The sequence below is a fragment of the Merops nubicus genome, unplaced genomic scaffold (assembly GCF_000691845.1).
Source record: "Merops nubicus isolate BGI_N331 unplaced genomic scaffold, ASM69184v1 scaffold25010, whole genome shotgun sequence".
NCBI classification, from domain to species: Eukaryota; Metazoa; Chordata; class Aves; order Coraciiformes; family Meropidae; genus Merops; species Merops nubicus.
Window position 1 is genome coordinate 1 of NW_008581228.1, and position 17,307 is coordinate 17,307.

Here is a 17,307-nt window from a genome sequence, read left to right on the forward strand (position 1 = left end):
GAGCAGTGTGCCCACGGAGCTCCACGGCCGGCCCAGCTCTGCAGCTGGAACTCAGCACAGAAAGCAGCTCTTGCCAAACCCAAATCCTCTGTTCCACAATAAACACTTCTTTCGACAGAGGCAAGAACTGAGGAGTCTTCTTTGGGTTTTTGGAGGATGTTTGTTGTTGTTTTTGTACTTGGTGTTGTGTTTTTTTTTCAGGGCAGCATTAATGTGTGGCTTTGGAATACCAGTGGCTGAGGGAAAACCAAAACCAAATCTGGGGTTTCTGCAACAGATGGCTGAAAGGCCCAGCATTGATAATTGAGTAAATTACTGTGATTACACAAAATTGTTTCCAAACTTCCTAACATAACCTAACAGGGAGCACTTGTTTAGGACTAACTGGGATTCTGCAGCCAGGAGGAGACCCAGCTCGCTTTGCCAGCTCTGGCAGGAGATGCTGGCAAGGATCTGTGGCCCACAATGGTGAGCAAGGAGCCAGGGCAGCCGTTTGGGATGCTTCCCATCAACAGTTGCTTCTATGTTTCAGCCTCAGCAGGGTCAAGCCCTGTAAAGGGAAATGGCTCTGGCAATCTAAAAACCTGCAAGAGACTTTTGCAAAAAAATTAAGCAGCGTTTCAGTACCTCCCATTAAACCAAGGGCAAAGAGCCACCGTAACAAATCGTTTTAACAGGAACTGTGGAGCTTGTTTTGTGGTAAAAATTGCCACTGGCACTGGCAAAGCTGCCAGCTCTGTGGTCCCCACCGCTCTGGACGCTGCTGTGTGTGCACGCCAGGTCGGATCTTCAGGAAGCGTGTGAAAATCAGACAGCAAGAACACTGCACAACTGCAGACAGCTCTTCTGAGTAAGGGAGAAGGAGCAAACCCTCATCACTTGCTTTTTATCAAAATGGCTCGCTTAAAAAAAAGTCTCTTACCATTAAAAAATTTGATGATATCAGTGAAGTCCATGTTGTTATCGCGGATAATTTCTCGATAAACTTCCACAAGTGCTAAGGCAATGAAAAGGACAAAATGTTCTGAAGAGATGTGCTTTGCTGCCCAAATAACTTCCCACACTGTAAATACATCCTCGTACAACAATTCTGAATGGGAATAAACATTACAAGAGCATCTGATTATTCAAACTGACCATTGCCCCCTCTCTAACTAATGTCTTACAGGCCTTATGCTGACAGGAATAGCACTTGGTGACTCCTCCTTTCCCTCTCCCCCTCTCCTCCAGGCAGCTCCTGTCACTCACTTGCACAGGGACAGCAACAGGACTGGGGTTAAAGGGCCGTTCAGGAAGAACATAGGTGTGGAGGTGCCCCAGCTGCAGGAACCACGCGGTGCCCCCAGGCAGGACCAGCTGCCCTGAGCAGGGCTTCATGACAGGCTGCAGATCTGCATGTGCACCCAGGACCCCTTCTTGGCTCTGCAGAGGATCTACCAGTGCTAAAGCTCTGCTGGTTTTAGCTGGCAACAACGGACTCTACAGTCAGACGGGCTCATCTCCTGCCCTGCCAGTGCCAGTGAGGGCCAGGGGCTGGGCTCTGGGGGCAGGCACTTCTCTGAAGGAGCAGCTCCAGGGGTTACAGTTCCTCCCCCCTCACTGCCAGAGACTTGCTCATAATAGAGCTGCTGGATGTGTATCATCTCCCTCTGTCACCTTTGTGCTTTCAGGTGTCTGAGAGGGATGTCTTCTTTTGATTCTTGCAGATCAGTCTGTAACTCAAAGGGCCTCCTGGCTTGCCTGATAGTAAGATGGGTCTCTTGATGATAAGCAGCTCTTTTGTTGGTGTGGGTGGGTGTGCTCGTGAAGGGATCCCCAGATCCTGGGGTGCTCCCACAATACATAAAGTACCTCACTGAGCAGAGTACAACAGCTCCTGAGCTATTGCTGAGCTGCTCCTTTTTACACAATGGATTAGAAAGGAGGCATCAAAGCTTACAAAGGAGTGTGATCAACTTGGGATCACCTTTCTGAGCAAAGAGGCACTGAGAAGAAACTTGGCTCCAACCATCAGGAAATTACAACACTCCTTTCTAAGCTTTGACTTCACTCCAGCATTACCTCACTAGCTTTCCTAGCTACAAACTCTCCTGTGAGCCCAGCTGCTCCTCACCACCCAGACATCTAGCCCAAAACACAGAGCTGCTCACAGTTTTGCATAACAATAAACTGCAGGCACAGAACACTATTACCTCTTTTAAAGTCGAGCAGGAACCAGCGGTAGCAGAAGTAAAAGTGAGTGTAATCTCCATTCTGGTGCATCAGTTCAAAAAGCTCTGAGTCTAGAATCTAGAAAGAAAACCACCAGCTGTCAGCATCTTGTCTGAAAGTGGCCAGGATCAAAGGTGTTGGAGCCTGGCTGAGGTTTCCCTGCTGCTCTTTATGCCCCAGTCCTGTGGTTACTGAGCAGCTGCTCAGCACACAGAGATCCCTTCACTTTGTGTTTCCAGCAGGCCTGTGATGTGGGTGCCCTGGCACAGACTGAGGAGGTGAGGAGTTACTGCTCTGCAGGCACGAGAGGACAACATGAGTCTTCACTGTGAATTTAAAGGTCCAAGCAGCAAGTCAGAGATCCTACCAATTTTCAACAAGTGGCAAATTTTCATCTTCCCACCCAACTCTATTCTCAGATTGCACGACAGGAGATGGGGTGCAAAGACTGAACTCCATTTACCTGGAGAGAAGAAGGGAGAGAGACTTTTCCATCACGAGTTTGTAGTTCTGCTGAGCAGAGGCACAGTCCCACACTGCACCATCTAAGCACTCTGGAACTGAACAGCTCCTGCCCAAATGTCTGGTAGATGTCTTAAATGTCTCATGACATCAACAGCCCTTCCTCACAGATGTCACCTACAGGCTGCTGGATAAGCTGTGGCTCCTCCCACACTCCTGCTGCTCCACAGGACCCTGCAGCTGCCTGGATCTGCTGTCCTGCCCAGCTCCCAGCTTCACTGACCTCTGCTTGCATTCCTTTTTAATATGCCACCTATCAAACCGAATAATTACTTATCCTGAGAGTTTTCAGCTTTCTTTATGCTCATCTTGCTCAGGTGCCTGGTGCTTTCTGGAGTGGCCTTAAACCTGTCCAGAAAAGCCCTGTTCAGGAAGGGCCCAATGTAAATACAGTGATAGCTATGGGCTGTTTGAACCTGTAAGAAATCAAATCTGTGCCACAAGTATCAGTGTTTCCCAAAAAGCAGCTGACACTGGATCTTGCTGCTATTTCTCATTGACTTCAGTTGGTGCTGAGCCATAGATGGGAGTCATTACACTGTGTAGATGGTGTGGTGGAGGCAGACGTTTGGGGGGATTGTTTTCTTTATCAGGTTAAGACAAATCAACCTACTCTAATCCACACACTTCATCGTGACAGCAAATGCTGTCCCCTGAGAAGCAGGAAATCAGTTTGGGGCTGCATAAAACAATTCTTATCCTCCTCAGCTCTGAAGAACCAGATGATAGGAACCCCAGTCATTGGAGTCCCTGCCCTTCACTGTGGCATCAAGCTAGTTATGAGCCTCTGCCACAACCTCATCTTCCTTCAAATAAGATTTAAATGAACTCACTTGGATTAGGGATCGCATGTTGGCAAAGTGTGTGTCCATAGCACCTCCATTGGGGAAGTTCTGGCTCATCCTCTTCATCAGGTGGCTGAAGCAGCTGTAAGCCAGTTGATCTGCAGACACAATTCAGAACTCTCAGTGTTGCTAAGTGTGCCACTTCCCTGAAGCAAAATAATGATCTGCAGAGCAAGGGAAAAGCAGGTTTCCCCCTTTGCCGCTCCCTAAACCCACCTCCACTATTTAGATGATACACAAGACAGTACCTGACTCTGGACCATTTTTACATTTTCAAATTTCAAAAGAATCCAGCTTGCACTTGCAGTTGAGTTTTCAGCTTCTGCCAGAACCCAGCTGCTTTGAAAATGTAGTAAAATTTAATCTGGAAGTCAGGGAGTGAACTAATGGGGAGATACTAATGGTAGCCCTTTCAAAAGAGCCACATGTAGAGAAAATACAGATCAAGAGCTGCAGGTTTGGTTTTCCTGGTGAGCTGGGCCTGGCTAATGCACACAGCTTCTTCTGAAAGAGCATTTCTAAAGACAGACCTCCCTAGAGATACCAACACGTTCCAAAATTAAACCCTTCCTACCATTGTCAAGTATAACCATCAAAGGAGCCAGGAGGTCACACATGCCTTGAACATACCCAACTTCTAGGTGCTCCCAAACATAACTGCAGAAAGAAGAAAACACAAAAGAAATAGGATTAGAAATTCTCTTGCTGCATCGTGGCCTCTGAGATTTGTCTTGCCCCTAAGGTCAACTCCTTTTGGAAGCTTTTAAGTATCTTGTTCTAGAGTGCTGTAAAACAAAGCTAAAAGTCCAGAGAACTACAACTACTCAAATCTTCCAACCCACTGGTAAAAAATGACAAGTTTTTATGCTGTTTTTCTTTCAGGAAAATTCCTAAAGGCTTTATAAACAACCCGCAATGAGGAGAGAGCAGCATCTGAGGCAGGAGTATCTCCTCTTAGGTGACTCTTGCTGTAGGCTCCTCATGTGTTGTGAAAGGGTAAAATAATGTGATCAATTGTTTGCTTATTTCAGAGTACTTCACAGCCCTCTCTTGTTTTCTTCTTGGCTAGAGAAGACCATGCATGGCTCATTTATCAACAGTTTGTCAAAAAACCCCTAACAAAAGCAGAACAGTTCTTACAGGGAAAAAACCTGATTTGTAAAAGGTACCTGGGGTTTTTTTTGGCTTTTGTTGGCTTTTTTCCTGTTGCTGGAATCTTGGTACCTTTTCTTGAGTTCATTAAAGTCTACAACACTTTCTGCTCTAAGTGTTCAGCTGAACAACCTTCATGGCAACTGGCACTGCAAAAAGTGACAGCCAGGTTTCTGCTGATTCCAGCAGCCTGTCTGACATGGGTTTAAGATGCAGCCTTCCTGCCTGTGCAGTCCCCCAGCACAGTATCTGGGCACCTCACAGTTATTGTCATCCCTATGAAACATTAGAACACTTACAGATTATCTCCTAAGCAGGAAGCCAAAGCTAACAGTACATTTAGAGAATAGTTCTAAGTGACTGCCAGGGTCTGTCTCTTGAGGTGGAGTCTCTCAAGCCTACCTTCCAAACCTGGACACCAATCATACCCGTGGTCTCCAGCCTACCATCTGATCTGTTCCTCCTGCTTCCAAGTTTTAAGTTCATTAGTGAGAATTTTTATACAGACTGTTATTTTCATATTATCATGGTTTCTGGATTATGAGAGGTGGATGAAGAGCAGTTCAGTTGGCAAGCTGCACTACCTGCACATGACATTGCGGAGCTTCTCCAGGTTATCAGCAGTGAAGTACCAGTAGTTCCGATCACACCTCTGCACATCTTTATCAATTCTGTGCAAATTTAAGGCAACAGTGTCCAATAGCTCGATCTAGAAGAGAAAGGTTTTAGCTAGATGTGCTGAGTTTAGAATATTGCCAGGACTCTGTGCAGATTTGCTCTGAGAATCAACCAACCAGAAAATAGTACAGTCATACTCTGGGCACATGAGAGCACCTATATACTTGATTACTGTTAAAAATCCCAGGCAAGACACATACACTTTCACTGGTAAATGTTCCAAGCCTGTCCTGTTTCCAAAGAGTTATCTGCAGTTGAACAACTTCAGTAGAAAGGCAAGAACTTGACTACTGATCTGTTGACAGCAACACCAGCAGAGATGGTGGAGTCTCAAATCTAGATTTAGGTTGCTGTTCCATTTGGTTAAATGTGGGTTTTAGCTTGAATTAAATGACATTAAAATCTTACAAGTGGTGTCTTGTGCACACCCCCACACCTCCCCTCAGCCTCTGGAAATTTTTAGCTGCTAGAACTGTACCACATCCTTTTCCTTGCCCTCCCACTCAAAAAAAAAAAAAACACCATCTTTTTTTTGCTGGCTTATCACCCATCTAGCTCAAAGTCCAGATGAAGAGAGTCAGTAATCCTCAGTTATCATCCCACCGCCTGCAGTTCTGCTTCGGGACTGTCTCTCATTAAATCCTGTCTAAAAAAGTACAAGTCTTTGCTAGAAAAGCAACGCAGTGCAGAGGGATGATGACACAAATGCTGTGACCTACCGTGTAGGAGGCAGCACAGACAGAAGCAACGTCCATTAAATCATCTGCCTGGGGACAGAGCTGCTCTGCTGCCGGGGGCTCCTGGGCCTGCAGCACCGCGGGCTTGGCTTTCGGCACGCGCGGGGCGTCCGCATCCGTCCTCTCCACGTCAGGGCCAGCTTCTTCTTCAGCCCCATCCTCAAAGGAGACACTCTGCCCGTCATCGATGCTGGACAGGACGCCTGAGGCCACGGAGTAGTTCCTTGAGGAGGGCAGCCCAGAGTCGGGGGAGTCGAACTCCACAGACTGCTGCTCTGCAGCCGCCCCGCCCGGCGTGTCGGCGGCCAGCAGGGTGAGAGGGGGGTCGTCCTGGCCCCTGGGGCCCTGCTCCACAGGGTCTGCTTCATCAACAGATATAAAGACCTGGAGGTGGGCAGGGGAGAGAAGATTCAGATAAAACAGGGAGAAGAGAGAAGCATGAAACATTAGTGTAACAAACCTCCAGCCACTAGAGAGAAATGATTCAGTAACACGGTCACTGAGCAGTAGAGCTTCCCTGCATGCAGACAGTTGGGGAAAGCTATTCCTCTGCTCAGAGAAGGAATAGCTTCCTTCTTCCACAGCAGGTGAACCTTAAAGCCCCTTGGGCAAGTCCTGCTTAAGAACAGCTACAGACTACCCAAAATACAGCCCTGCTCTTGGCTCCCTTGGGGCAGCACTGCAGCTTCAGGTTCCATCCAGGATTCACGTAGCTCCAGACTGATGGAGCTGTGCTAAGCCAGGCCCACGCGGGACCCCTGCAGGCACCAAGCCTCCCACCGCCCCGGGGGGCGTGGGCAGGGGCACCTACATCGTTGCTGATGGTGGAGTCCCTGTGGATCAGCCTCTGGACGTGGCTGTCGATGCTGCTGCCCGAGGAAAACTTGGCCAGCGTGGCAGAGTGAGATTCCTTCTCCCGCTGCTTCACAACGACCTCGCAGGCCTTCCACTCAGCCATGACCTTCTGGTACCGGAGAGCGACGTCTTCGTCCACCTGCAGACACAGACACACCCTGACAGGCCAGTCCTCCTCGAAAGACAGCACCAGCAATGAGTGGGCACCAGGAGGGAGAGCTCTAAAGCAAGGGTGACAGCTCAGACTGGAAGCCTGAAGGACCCCGAGTGCCTCTTGCCAGAAAAGCTTCATGCCAGCCTGTGCAACCAACAGAGCTTTGCCATCCTTCAGGGGAGAACAGAAGATGTCACTGGCTTTCCTGTGAAACCTCACGAAGATTTCAGCCACACTCTGACAGAGCAATTGCTGCCTCTAACTGGACTACTCCTAATTTCATTACACCTTCTTCCTAACTCCTTCTCTGTTCCAGCTCTAGCACAGTCCTGGCAATGAAACCCAGGTCGCAGGGTTGCAGACATCAGCCTGTACAGAGTTAGGTGCTGGGGGAGGCTCCTGAACAAGCCCAGCTCCCAGAGCTCAGTCTTGTGGCTGCACTGTGCATGGCCAGATCCAACCACTCTGGTTCCCATAGTAATAAAACAGATTTTTGCCACTGCTGGCTTGAAAGAGACACAGAAGCCCCCCCTTGAGCTATTAAGGGACATGCAGTAATTTTACTACTCTGTCACTTGTCAAGAGCTGAAGAGAAACCACAGTAGTGAGTTGGCTTCAGGCTCTGGGCTCTGCTGTGTGGAGCTGCTACCAGAGCACTCATGCTAAGACCTGCAGGCTATTTGTCACTCGAGGTAGCTGTCGAGCCATAAATCATAAAATACAACAGTTAGTGGAAGGCTGGAGGACAGCCACATTTGGGAGTGCCCCAGATACTGATGGATGACTGCAAAAATATCATCAGAAGGCAAAAAGGATAATCATCTGTGATGAGCTTGGTTAAGGACACGGCAAGTCTCCTGCGTGTGCAAATGTTGTGACTCTTTTCCTGTGATTAATTTAATCAACTCTTACATTCAGTGGTGAGCTTTAGACCTGGACAGCTCATTTCTTTGAGGAGTTAGGTATTACTGATATTTACAGCTAGTGCAGAGCAGCTCATTACTATTCCAGATAAGGTTTGGAGCACCCCTGTGTTAGTGTAAACCCCCAGCCCTGAATGAGGGTTGGCAGATGGATGATGTCCACAGCCAGGCAAGAAAGACCCCACGGACTGGTTTTCACCCAGGGCCTGGCCAGCCTTGGGTGGGAACTGATGAGGAGATCCCCACCAGGTGCCCCCACCTTTCCCATTAACCTGGAGGTGGGGCAAGAAGCCACCTCTATAAGAGCTGACCCTGCTTGCAGGGGGGCTGGTTACACAGCCCATGTGCTGTGTGAGGGTTCTGGCTGCTGGAAGGGCTCCCTGATTCTTCACAGCAAGTGGAGCTCCCAGGACAACAGGGCCAGAACACGAAGCTGTCTCTGAGTCCCTGCTCTAGAACTGGGCTCATGGCCTGGCTGCTGCCATCACCCACAGCTTGGCTCATTCTCCCTTCTTCATCTCCACTGTGGTGGGTGAGTGCAGGGACTTGTTCCTCCTCTGCTTGTCTGGCACTTTGGATCTCTGGGGTGGGATGTGGTAGCATGGGGAGGAGTTTGGCTGCTGGTCTGCCTGTTAGTGATTAGCTCACTCTATACTGGGCAAGTGGTCAGCAGAAGAGTTAGCATGGTACAAACTTGGGCAAAAAAATCTCTCTGAGAGCATTTCTGCAGATCAGATATCTCATACCTTGCAACACATCTTTATGAATTTACTGTAATTCCTATTGTACAAATGGCCCCAAGTATTTATCTCCTCTGAGAGCATTTCTGCAGATCAGATCTCTCATACCTTGCAACACATCTTTCTGAATTTACTGTAATTCCTGTTGTACAAATGGCCCCAAGTATTTATCTCTTCTTGCCAAATCTCTGATATTCTAGCTGTGTATACATGTGTGCCCTCTGAAGCTAGGGCTAGAATCCATGAGTTGTGGCTCCAGATCTGCCACTTTTGAAAGCTAGGTATCTAGGTCCTTTTTTCAGTTCCAGACATACTGTCTGTGTCTACATATGGACCATAGACCTGATGGTTCATATATCTGTGGAGAACAGAGACAGCAAAATGCAACCTATGCAAGCAACCTCCAATATCCTGTGTTTCTTAAAAATTTTACTTTAGAAATAAAAGAAGAATGAGTGGAGCACTAAATACTAATGTAGTAAATTCACACTGCATCTAGAAGTGCTGCAGTTCAGCCAGATCACTGCTGCTGAAGCTCTGCACCAAATTCACAGAAGGGGCCCTCCCTTTTTCACCAATTGTTTTCACCAGAAATGAGCTGTGGAACAAGCCCACATTGTGCTGTAGGAGGAATTATTTTTTCAGCTTGTACTGTTTGCAGATAAGGGGTGACTGAACAGTCCCCTTGTAGAGCAGATGTACTTTCCAGCAGGACTATGGAAATGCATCAGCCTGGCTGGATATCTGGATTTGCTTCTCCTCAGAGGAACTTCATCTTCTTCTGATGCTCATGTCATGGGAGGGCAGGAATTTGCCCCAGCAGAACGTTCTTGATGTACACATTAAAGCCCAAAAACTTAAATACAAATACCTACAAAGATGACTGGATTCAAGGAGAAGAATCCACATTATGACCCAGTTTGATCAGTTGAGGGGTGCATTTCTCCATCCATGTTCAGAACTGGTTTATAAAGATTAGTGTGAGGAAAAACAAGTGAGATTGCTGCAGTAATATTTACTAAGAAGAATGCTGCTTATGAAGTGCCTGCTGTTTGCAAGACAGCTGATTTTTTTCATGGCAAGGCTCTAGCTCAGGCTGCCCTTCTAATCTGCAGGAGCTCACAGGGATACAAACTATGCCTTGGAACACAAAATAATTGGGAGTTAACAAATGCCAAATGTTTTGATATACAAACTACCCCTTATCCCTTTAATCCAGAACAGGATCAGCTACTGCAGGAGTGCTACCTCCCTGGTCATAACACCAACAGAAAAGCAGATTAATGTGTTAATTATATTCCAGGGCAAACCTCATTACTGTTCTAGTTCAGCAAACATTCAGGTGATTCTTAATGTCAGTTAAAAGCAATGTTTCACCAACATCCAGATCCAGACCTTGTCCCCAGGGCAGTGTCCCACTGGAGCCCTGAGGCTCTGCAAAGGAGAACATCCCTTTCCTGAGGAGCTGAGAGACCAGTGCTCCCACTACACACAGGCCTAAGGACTGCAGGAGACCTCTGCAGCCAGCAAAGCTCTTGCTCTGCACAGGAACCAGCTCTACAGCTGCACTGTGGCAGGAACGTGGCCCTACAGTGCATCACTCCATGGAAATACACTGGCTTCACTCCCATCACTGAGTGAAGGTGTAACTCTGCCATTTCATCTGGCCCTGTCTGCTTGTTACCAGCCTGGTTTGTAGGCAAGGCACTTGCTCAGTAATTACAATAAGTGGAAGCACTCAGCAAAGTAAAAAGTTGATACTGCTATAAACAGATTAGCAAAGGGAAATGCAATAACTAAGAGATGGGCAAACTGTGGTCTCATTAATGGAAACTATATACTTAATGCCAAGTTTCAGACTGCCAAATAAGGCTGTGACATAACCTGGGCAATTATTCATGGATCAATGCTGGCAACAGCATGGGGGATGTTAGGAGGGACAATGTCTCATCTGGAATTGCACCTTGTGTTTTACAGAGCCATGCTTATTTAAGTCTAGCAAAAGCATAATGAACTTGTAACCCAAACCCTCCTCTGGGTATTTTTAGCCTCTAGGCAGTAACCCCAAGTGCACTTCAGAAGATGCATCTGGGCTGCTCACAGCTCCAGCAGAAGCCCACACATGCAGTATCATGTAGATAAAGCAGTTATTTCACAGAGCATTTTGCAGCAGAACTCAGCTGACACACCATATAAAAGAGGGATGACTCCAATTACTATCCAAATGTCAATGGCTCCCTATTTTATAAATGACAGATCTGTGAAAGCAGGATTTGCTTGGGGCAAGTATATGTCACAGGCAGAGGCTGAATGTGGGTTTCCTGAGCTCAGTAAAGAACTTCCTTTTAGAGTTTTCAGACATGATAGCATGGTATCATCATCCCTCTACTAACATGGGTCACTCAGGTTGTCAGCAGCGTTTTTCCCTCGGGAATATTAAGCAGTAATGAAGACTAACACTTGCTCTTCAGCAAACAAACCCTGTTCAAATGTACTCCAGATCCTTGGGAAGCTGTGCTTACCTGGTCCATTTCCTTCTTGGCCATGCCAAATTTATAGTGGCCTAACAAGAATGGCCACACTTCCTTCCGAATCTCGTGCTGAACCCCGCCGTAGTAAACTCTTCTCAGCAATTCCAGCTCCTTGTAGTTCTGCAGCAGTCAGGAGGAAGAGGTATTGAAGGCAGCACAACTTTACTTTCCTCAGGCATGCTCATAGACACTGAACACCACGTACAGAGACAGAGATGCATGCACAGCACTATATACATTTTGCAACTTGATTTAAGCCTTTAGGGCCCTATCTAGGCTATTGAGGCTGTAGTCTAGTGGTTAGGGAAATGTTGGGATGCAGACAGGACTTGATGATCCTAGAGGTCCTTTCCAACCATAGTGATTCTATGATCTCAAATCCACTCTAACATAAATTGTTGTGCCTCCCAAGAAAATAATCTAAATTTTAATAGACCAGAGTCATCATGAGATCAGTTGCTTTGATATCCTTCCATTGCCAGAGAAGCAAAGGGCAAAAGAGACAGTAAGAACTGGCTGACTCACTGGGAAGAGAAGTGACCCTGTGAAGACTAGAGAGCACCTCTAACGCCTCCTGGGGTCTGCTCTAAGGGGCACCACGCTCAGCACAGCGCTGGCCTAGCGCTCGGGAGGGTGTTCTGCTACTCACCTTCTTGTCCTTCTGGTACTTGCTCCAGAGCTCCTTGGTGAGGCCCCCCGTGGCACTGGAGGGCCTGTCGGGGGGCACGATGGTGTGGTTGACCAGGGCCGAGAGGTGGGTCCGCACCGTGGAGAGGTGGCGGCAGTAGGCCAGCCCTGGGGGGAGGGGAGGGTCAGACAGCAGCCCCGGGGGGAGGGTGGGGCTGAGACATCCTAAACCTGCCACTAATGACCCTACTGCACTAAGCTGGCCTTGTGCTGTGTGAGAACTGCAACAGAGCCAAAGGTAACGACCGTCTGACCCAGCCCAGTGAGACCCAAGCAGAGTATGGCACTGCAGTGTGAAGCAGCTCTGTCCCCCCCAAGCACCAGGTCACCCACTGCTCTGCAAACCCCACAAATAACAGAATTAGAGCTGTGGTACTTGAGTCACGTCCACCCTACTGCCCTGAGGTCATCTGACTGAACAATAAATTTAGGCTTAGAAAGCTTTCTGAACAAACATCACGTTTTTTAGATAAGCATATGGACACCACAAGGGCTGCATATAAGAAGCTCCAACTTACATCCATAAAAGGCTCTGGAAACTATTTGCCTCTTCATGCTTTCACACAGCATCTTTAATGGAGTTCTGTGGAGACACATTAACAGGAACATGACAGGTCATGAGGACAGATCACTGTGAATTTTGTGCTCACCTGACCTGCACATAGCAATTCTGTCTCTGCAGGAAGACTGATTTAGCTAAAGGACAACAATAATGACAAATTAACACTTAAAGCTTTTTCTTCACCAGCATTTCAGCCCCAAACAGATTCACCTGGCACATTTAGCTACAACAGCTGCAGGTGCACTGGAAAGGTCCTTGTCAGATTGGATGAGCTGTTGCCCTTCACTGTAATTGTTGATGACCTGTAAAGGAAACTCTTCCAGAGCTATCTTAAACAAATTATCTTAAACTAGACAAGAGAACTAGAAGAAATTTTTCTATCAAAATGTGACTTGAGAGTAGTTTGATACATTAGTTTTAATAAACTGATTTTCTTGCTGTATCACTCGACCTTTGTATGTTAGCAAGTACTTGAAAATTGTTCCTCTGGTGCCACAGACAATACACCCTCCTGCTTTTAGCTGTGGCTTGCAGAAAGCCTCGGGTAGGTGTGTGGCACAGCTTGCTCACCTGTCGTGGATGCTGCTGCAGCAGCTGGGTATGTCATAGGGAGAGCTGCCTGTGGAGCAGGAGAGACACGAGGAGCCTTGGCTGCAGTGCTCCAGCTGCCACGAAAGCAAGTTTGCCCCAAAGCCTTGCATCTCTATCATTTCACTGGTGTCTAGGGAAAAAAACAAAGAAAACAGCACACCATCAACCTGTTTTCTTCTTGCCCTCTCTTCCTTCTGAGCATCCCAATGGCTTCATGCTTTGCTTCTCAGCAGGCTCTGAACCTTGACTCAGAGAGGGCAGAGCACCATTCCAGTGACCTCAAACACTGCTCTCAGCACATCTAAACCAGCTGCATGCTGTGCACGATCACTCCCCACCAAGCCAAGTCACTTCACCATTTCCCTCTTTCTTGTTTGTGCACATCCCTGTTCATGTTTAAAGAGAACAGAGAAAAGGCTGCTGCAGTAACAACTAAAACTGGTTCTTGTGTAATGCTATGGTAATGCTATTTACAGACATATGGTACATATGGTAATGCTATTTACCATAAATAACATATGGTAATGTTATTTATGGCCAGGAGAGATCATCTAACCTGACCTTCTATTTAATTCAGGTCTCAGAATTTCATTTTGCAGTTCCTGGAATCAGCCATGTAACTGCTACTCCAGCTGGAGTGAAAGTTTGAGCACAAAAGAAACTACGACAAACTGACTCAGTTATTTTCAGATGTTTTTTCTCCTCTCTCAGAACCAGATCCTAAAATATTTAGCACAGAAGGACAGTTCAAGTCCTCCTAATGTGCACACTATGTTTGTAAGAGTAGAATACTCTGCAGGAAAACATGCTCCAACAGTAGAGTGCAGCTTCTGGAGTTATCCCTGCTCCACCAAATCTATTTATTTGCCTTTTCAACCAGCTTCAGTGAGGCAAGCCCCCAAAATCACCAGTTGCCTTCAGAAAGCTCAGCTTCAGCTCTTCAACCTCCCCAGCTGGCATTTGAGCTTGTGGGTTTTTTCTTTTATAATAAATAACTGGCCTTTCAGCTCACCCATGATTAAAATTAAGGCAAATGCCACAATACTGTGTCACTAAATTAACATTTGAAAGCAAAATCCAGTCCCCTGGGCCGTGCTTTTAAAATATATGTTTGTTGGGTGGTGGTAGGGGCAATTCCAAACCATCTCATGCATTTTAAATCAAGGTAGCATAAAACATTTTAGTAGTACCTATTAGAAGGTGGGCATAGGTGAGGAAGGAGTGGAGTAAAAACATTTGTTAACAGGAAAAGCACAGGCTCATGCGGAAGCAGTCACGTGTATTGCATTTCACAAAACAGTGTGATGCAAAAATGCTCTTCACCTTAATTCTTCAGGAAGGAGCTGAACGACCCAGTATTTATTGCAGCTTCTCATTGGGTTCAAATGTAAACCATTGGACAAACTTTTTTGGAGCATTATTTTTTGCCTCTCCTCTACAGACATGAAAAGTGGGTTTTTCAGTTTTATTTTTTTTTTGTTTTATTTTTTTAGAGAAACAAGGAAAGAACCCCACAGAACCTAAAGATTCAGATGAAAGGTACCTGAATTAGTGAAGAATTAGAGTGAACAGCATCTTTTATTTAATTGTAGTGGTGTTATCTGTAACTTCAGCTACATGCAAAAGTCGAGCATGTTGCAAAACGTGAAAGCAAATGGCCAGCAAACCTGCTACAGCAGTGTTGTCATTGCTGAGGGGGTGCTGCTGGAGAGACAAGGGCTGGGCCAGGCCCGTGCAGCAGGAACTGCTACAGAACCCTCAGAGCTGTTCCTGGTGCCACCATCACCTGCTGGGGTAACTGTGCACAGGCAGGACCCGACAGCTCCTCTGCTGGGATGCCCTAACATCTCCCACAGCCAGCTGAAGACTAAATTGTTTCTTATGCAGTTAATGTAGGTGTGTGGCAGTGTAAGACCTTCTCTTTTCTGTTATCACCATATCTACACAGGATCAGCTAAGAACACAAACTTCCTGGAACTGCCTTTTTTCCAAGGGGAACACTATTTTCTGAGTTTTTTTCCATCCATACCTTTTGAGAACTCTTCATTAACTTGGGCTGGGCTCTATCAGTTTCTAGGGCTTACTACCTTGGGATAAGTGTGTGGGCACCCTAGAAGAATCCTAGAGGATCTTCTTGAGTACAGGGTCATGTCCCCTCTCAAGAGAACTTAAGCACTACAAAAGTGCTGGGCACTTACTGTCTCCTACAGTCAGTCCCATCAGACCAGGGAACCAAAACCATTGCTCCACTATTTAGAAGTGTGAGTGTCTTATCAGGAGTCTAGATACACTGTGGTTTTCTTTGGAAGTAGAAATAGCAGAAAAAGCATGTTCATGCTAACGTATCAAATGAAGGACACAGACAAGAGCCAAACTTGCAAGCAGTTGTGGCCCTGTCTGCTTCCTCTGCAGATGTCAGCCTTCTGACAGCTACTACAGCCTGAAGACAGAGAAGGTTCTGTTCTTACTGGTGCACTCCAGGCAGTAGGAAGAGGTGGAGGCTGTTGCTTTGGTTCTAACAGGAGCACTCGAGAGGGATCGAGGCCAAGCCTGGCAGTGCTGAAGCTGTGGGGTAACTGGTAGGCCTAGAGCAGGGAGAGATTTCACATGAGCTAGTGGAGAGGCCTCGACAGCACCTGCCTGTGTTCTGAACAACTGCAAGCCTTGGAATCCAAGCAGTGCAGGAGGGCTCTGGCTGGGGCAATGGGTTATTCTGGACACCATTCAGCTTCCTCCTCTGAGAAAACAACAGCTTCTCAGCCTCCAGGACTACACTGCTAGATCCCAAATGCTTGCAATGCACAGACCTCCTGAGAATACCAACTTAATACATCTGTTGGGAATTACTTTCAGGAGAAAAATTAGAGGACAGATTCTCGGAGGGTGAGGAATCTTGCAGCTGATCATCTGAAACCTGCCAGAGTGAAAGCACCTGACAGCAGAAAGGTTCTGCATCCCCATGCAGTCTGATCTGCATGCTTCTGCTGCCTCACAGAGGTCTCCCAAGCCTGGGAGTGTGCATCCCTGGGCTGAAACTGTGATTCATACACTTCTGCCTTGTTCTGTCCACACGGGCACACTCCACTTCTGACTTTGCCCAGCTCATCACTGCTGTTGCTGTAATGGTTCAGTTCTCAGGCTCCCTGTGCAAGGCTGCCCTCCCCAGCCTGTTACATTGCACACAACCAGCTCACAGAGGGAGAACACAAAGACCTGTCACACTCCCTCTCCTCCTGTGATGAGAACCTGCTCTAGCATCCAGCTTTTATGAAGGCCTCTGGAAGGAGAGAAGGTTTGTCTGTCCAGCAGCACACACGCTCAAGGGAGAGGGAAGATGCCATTGTTTCCTCTTCCTGCAGGTTGTGAGCATATTCCCAGCCTCTCCATGCAGTCAGCTTCATCTCCAGATCTCATGGCACCACTGAAATGTTTTTCCCTCTCATAATGCCAACACTGTTGTATGCACCAGTGGAACGAGCTGCAATAGAGCTCTGGGACACAGGGGGAGGAGGATAAAAACCTTTCATCCTATTAGGAGCTGTGAGGTTCCGAGAGCAGATCATTGATAGCATTGCGTGTAGCTTATCTTCCTCCTCCTCATCATCGTCAACAGAGGTAGAACGGCTGGCAGCTAAGTGGTGGTAGTTAATAGTTACTGCTCAAAGAAAATAGTGAAAGAGGAGCATAAGAAGAGAGAACTCGATTCTGTGGGAAAGCTCAAAAGGACATGTTCAGCATAGACAAAGGACTTGAATCCTGCCCTCTGCCTGAGGGTGCAAGCTCCTGGAAATGCCTGTGACAAACGAGTTTCTTACAGGACAAACGCATGCTCCCCACACAGGGCAGCTCTGGGTGCACACAGGGCTCTGGATGCACACAGGGCAGCTCTGGGTGCACACACAGGGCAGCTCTGGATGCACACACAGGGCAGCTCTGGATGCACACAGGGCTCTGGGTGCACACAGGCCAGCTCTGGATGCACACATGGCAGCTCTGGGTGCACACAGGGCTCTGGGTGCACACAGGCCAGCTCTGGATGCACACAGGGCTCTGGATGAACACACAGGGCAGGTCTGGATGCACCACCAGGGTGGCTCGGGCTGGAACAACCGCGCAAGC

The 17,307-nt window shown here is 47.4% G+C and overlaps 1 protein-coding gene across 1 annotated transcript in view; it reads right to left on the bottom strand.

Annotated features, from left to right (window-relative positions):
- Nucleotides 1-922: 922 nt before the first annotated feature.
- Nucleotides 923-17,307, bottom strand: part of SGSM2 (small G protein signaling modulator 2) — a gene marked incomplete at both ends in the record, with an annotated part of 44,999 nt that continues 28,614 nt past the window's right edge. The window contains 12 exons of the mRNA XM_008949303.1: nucleotides 923-1,090; nucleotides 2,193-2,289; nucleotides 3,567-3,676; nucleotides 4,153-4,235; nucleotides 5,315-5,439; nucleotides 6,128-6,529; nucleotides 6,957-7,139; nucleotides 11,340-11,468; nucleotides 11,998-12,143; nucleotides 12,554-12,618; nucleotides 13,168-13,318; nucleotides 16,709-16,843. Of these exons, the coding sequence (XP_008947551.1) occupies nucleotides 923-1,090; nucleotides 2,193-2,289; nucleotides 3,567-3,676; nucleotides 4,153-4,235; nucleotides 5,315-5,439; nucleotides 6,128-6,529; nucleotides 6,957-7,139; nucleotides 11,340-11,468; nucleotides 11,998-12,143; nucleotides 12,554-12,618; nucleotides 13,168-13,318; nucleotides 16,709-16,843 (1,794 nt within the window). The remainder of the gene's footprint in view (nucleotides 1,091-2,192; nucleotides 2,290-3,566; nucleotides 3,677-4,152; nucleotides 4,236-5,314; nucleotides 5,440-6,127; nucleotides 6,530-6,956; nucleotides 7,140-11,339; nucleotides 11,469-11,997; nucleotides 12,144-12,553; nucleotides 12,619-13,167; nucleotides 13,319-16,708; nucleotides 16,844-17,307) is intronic.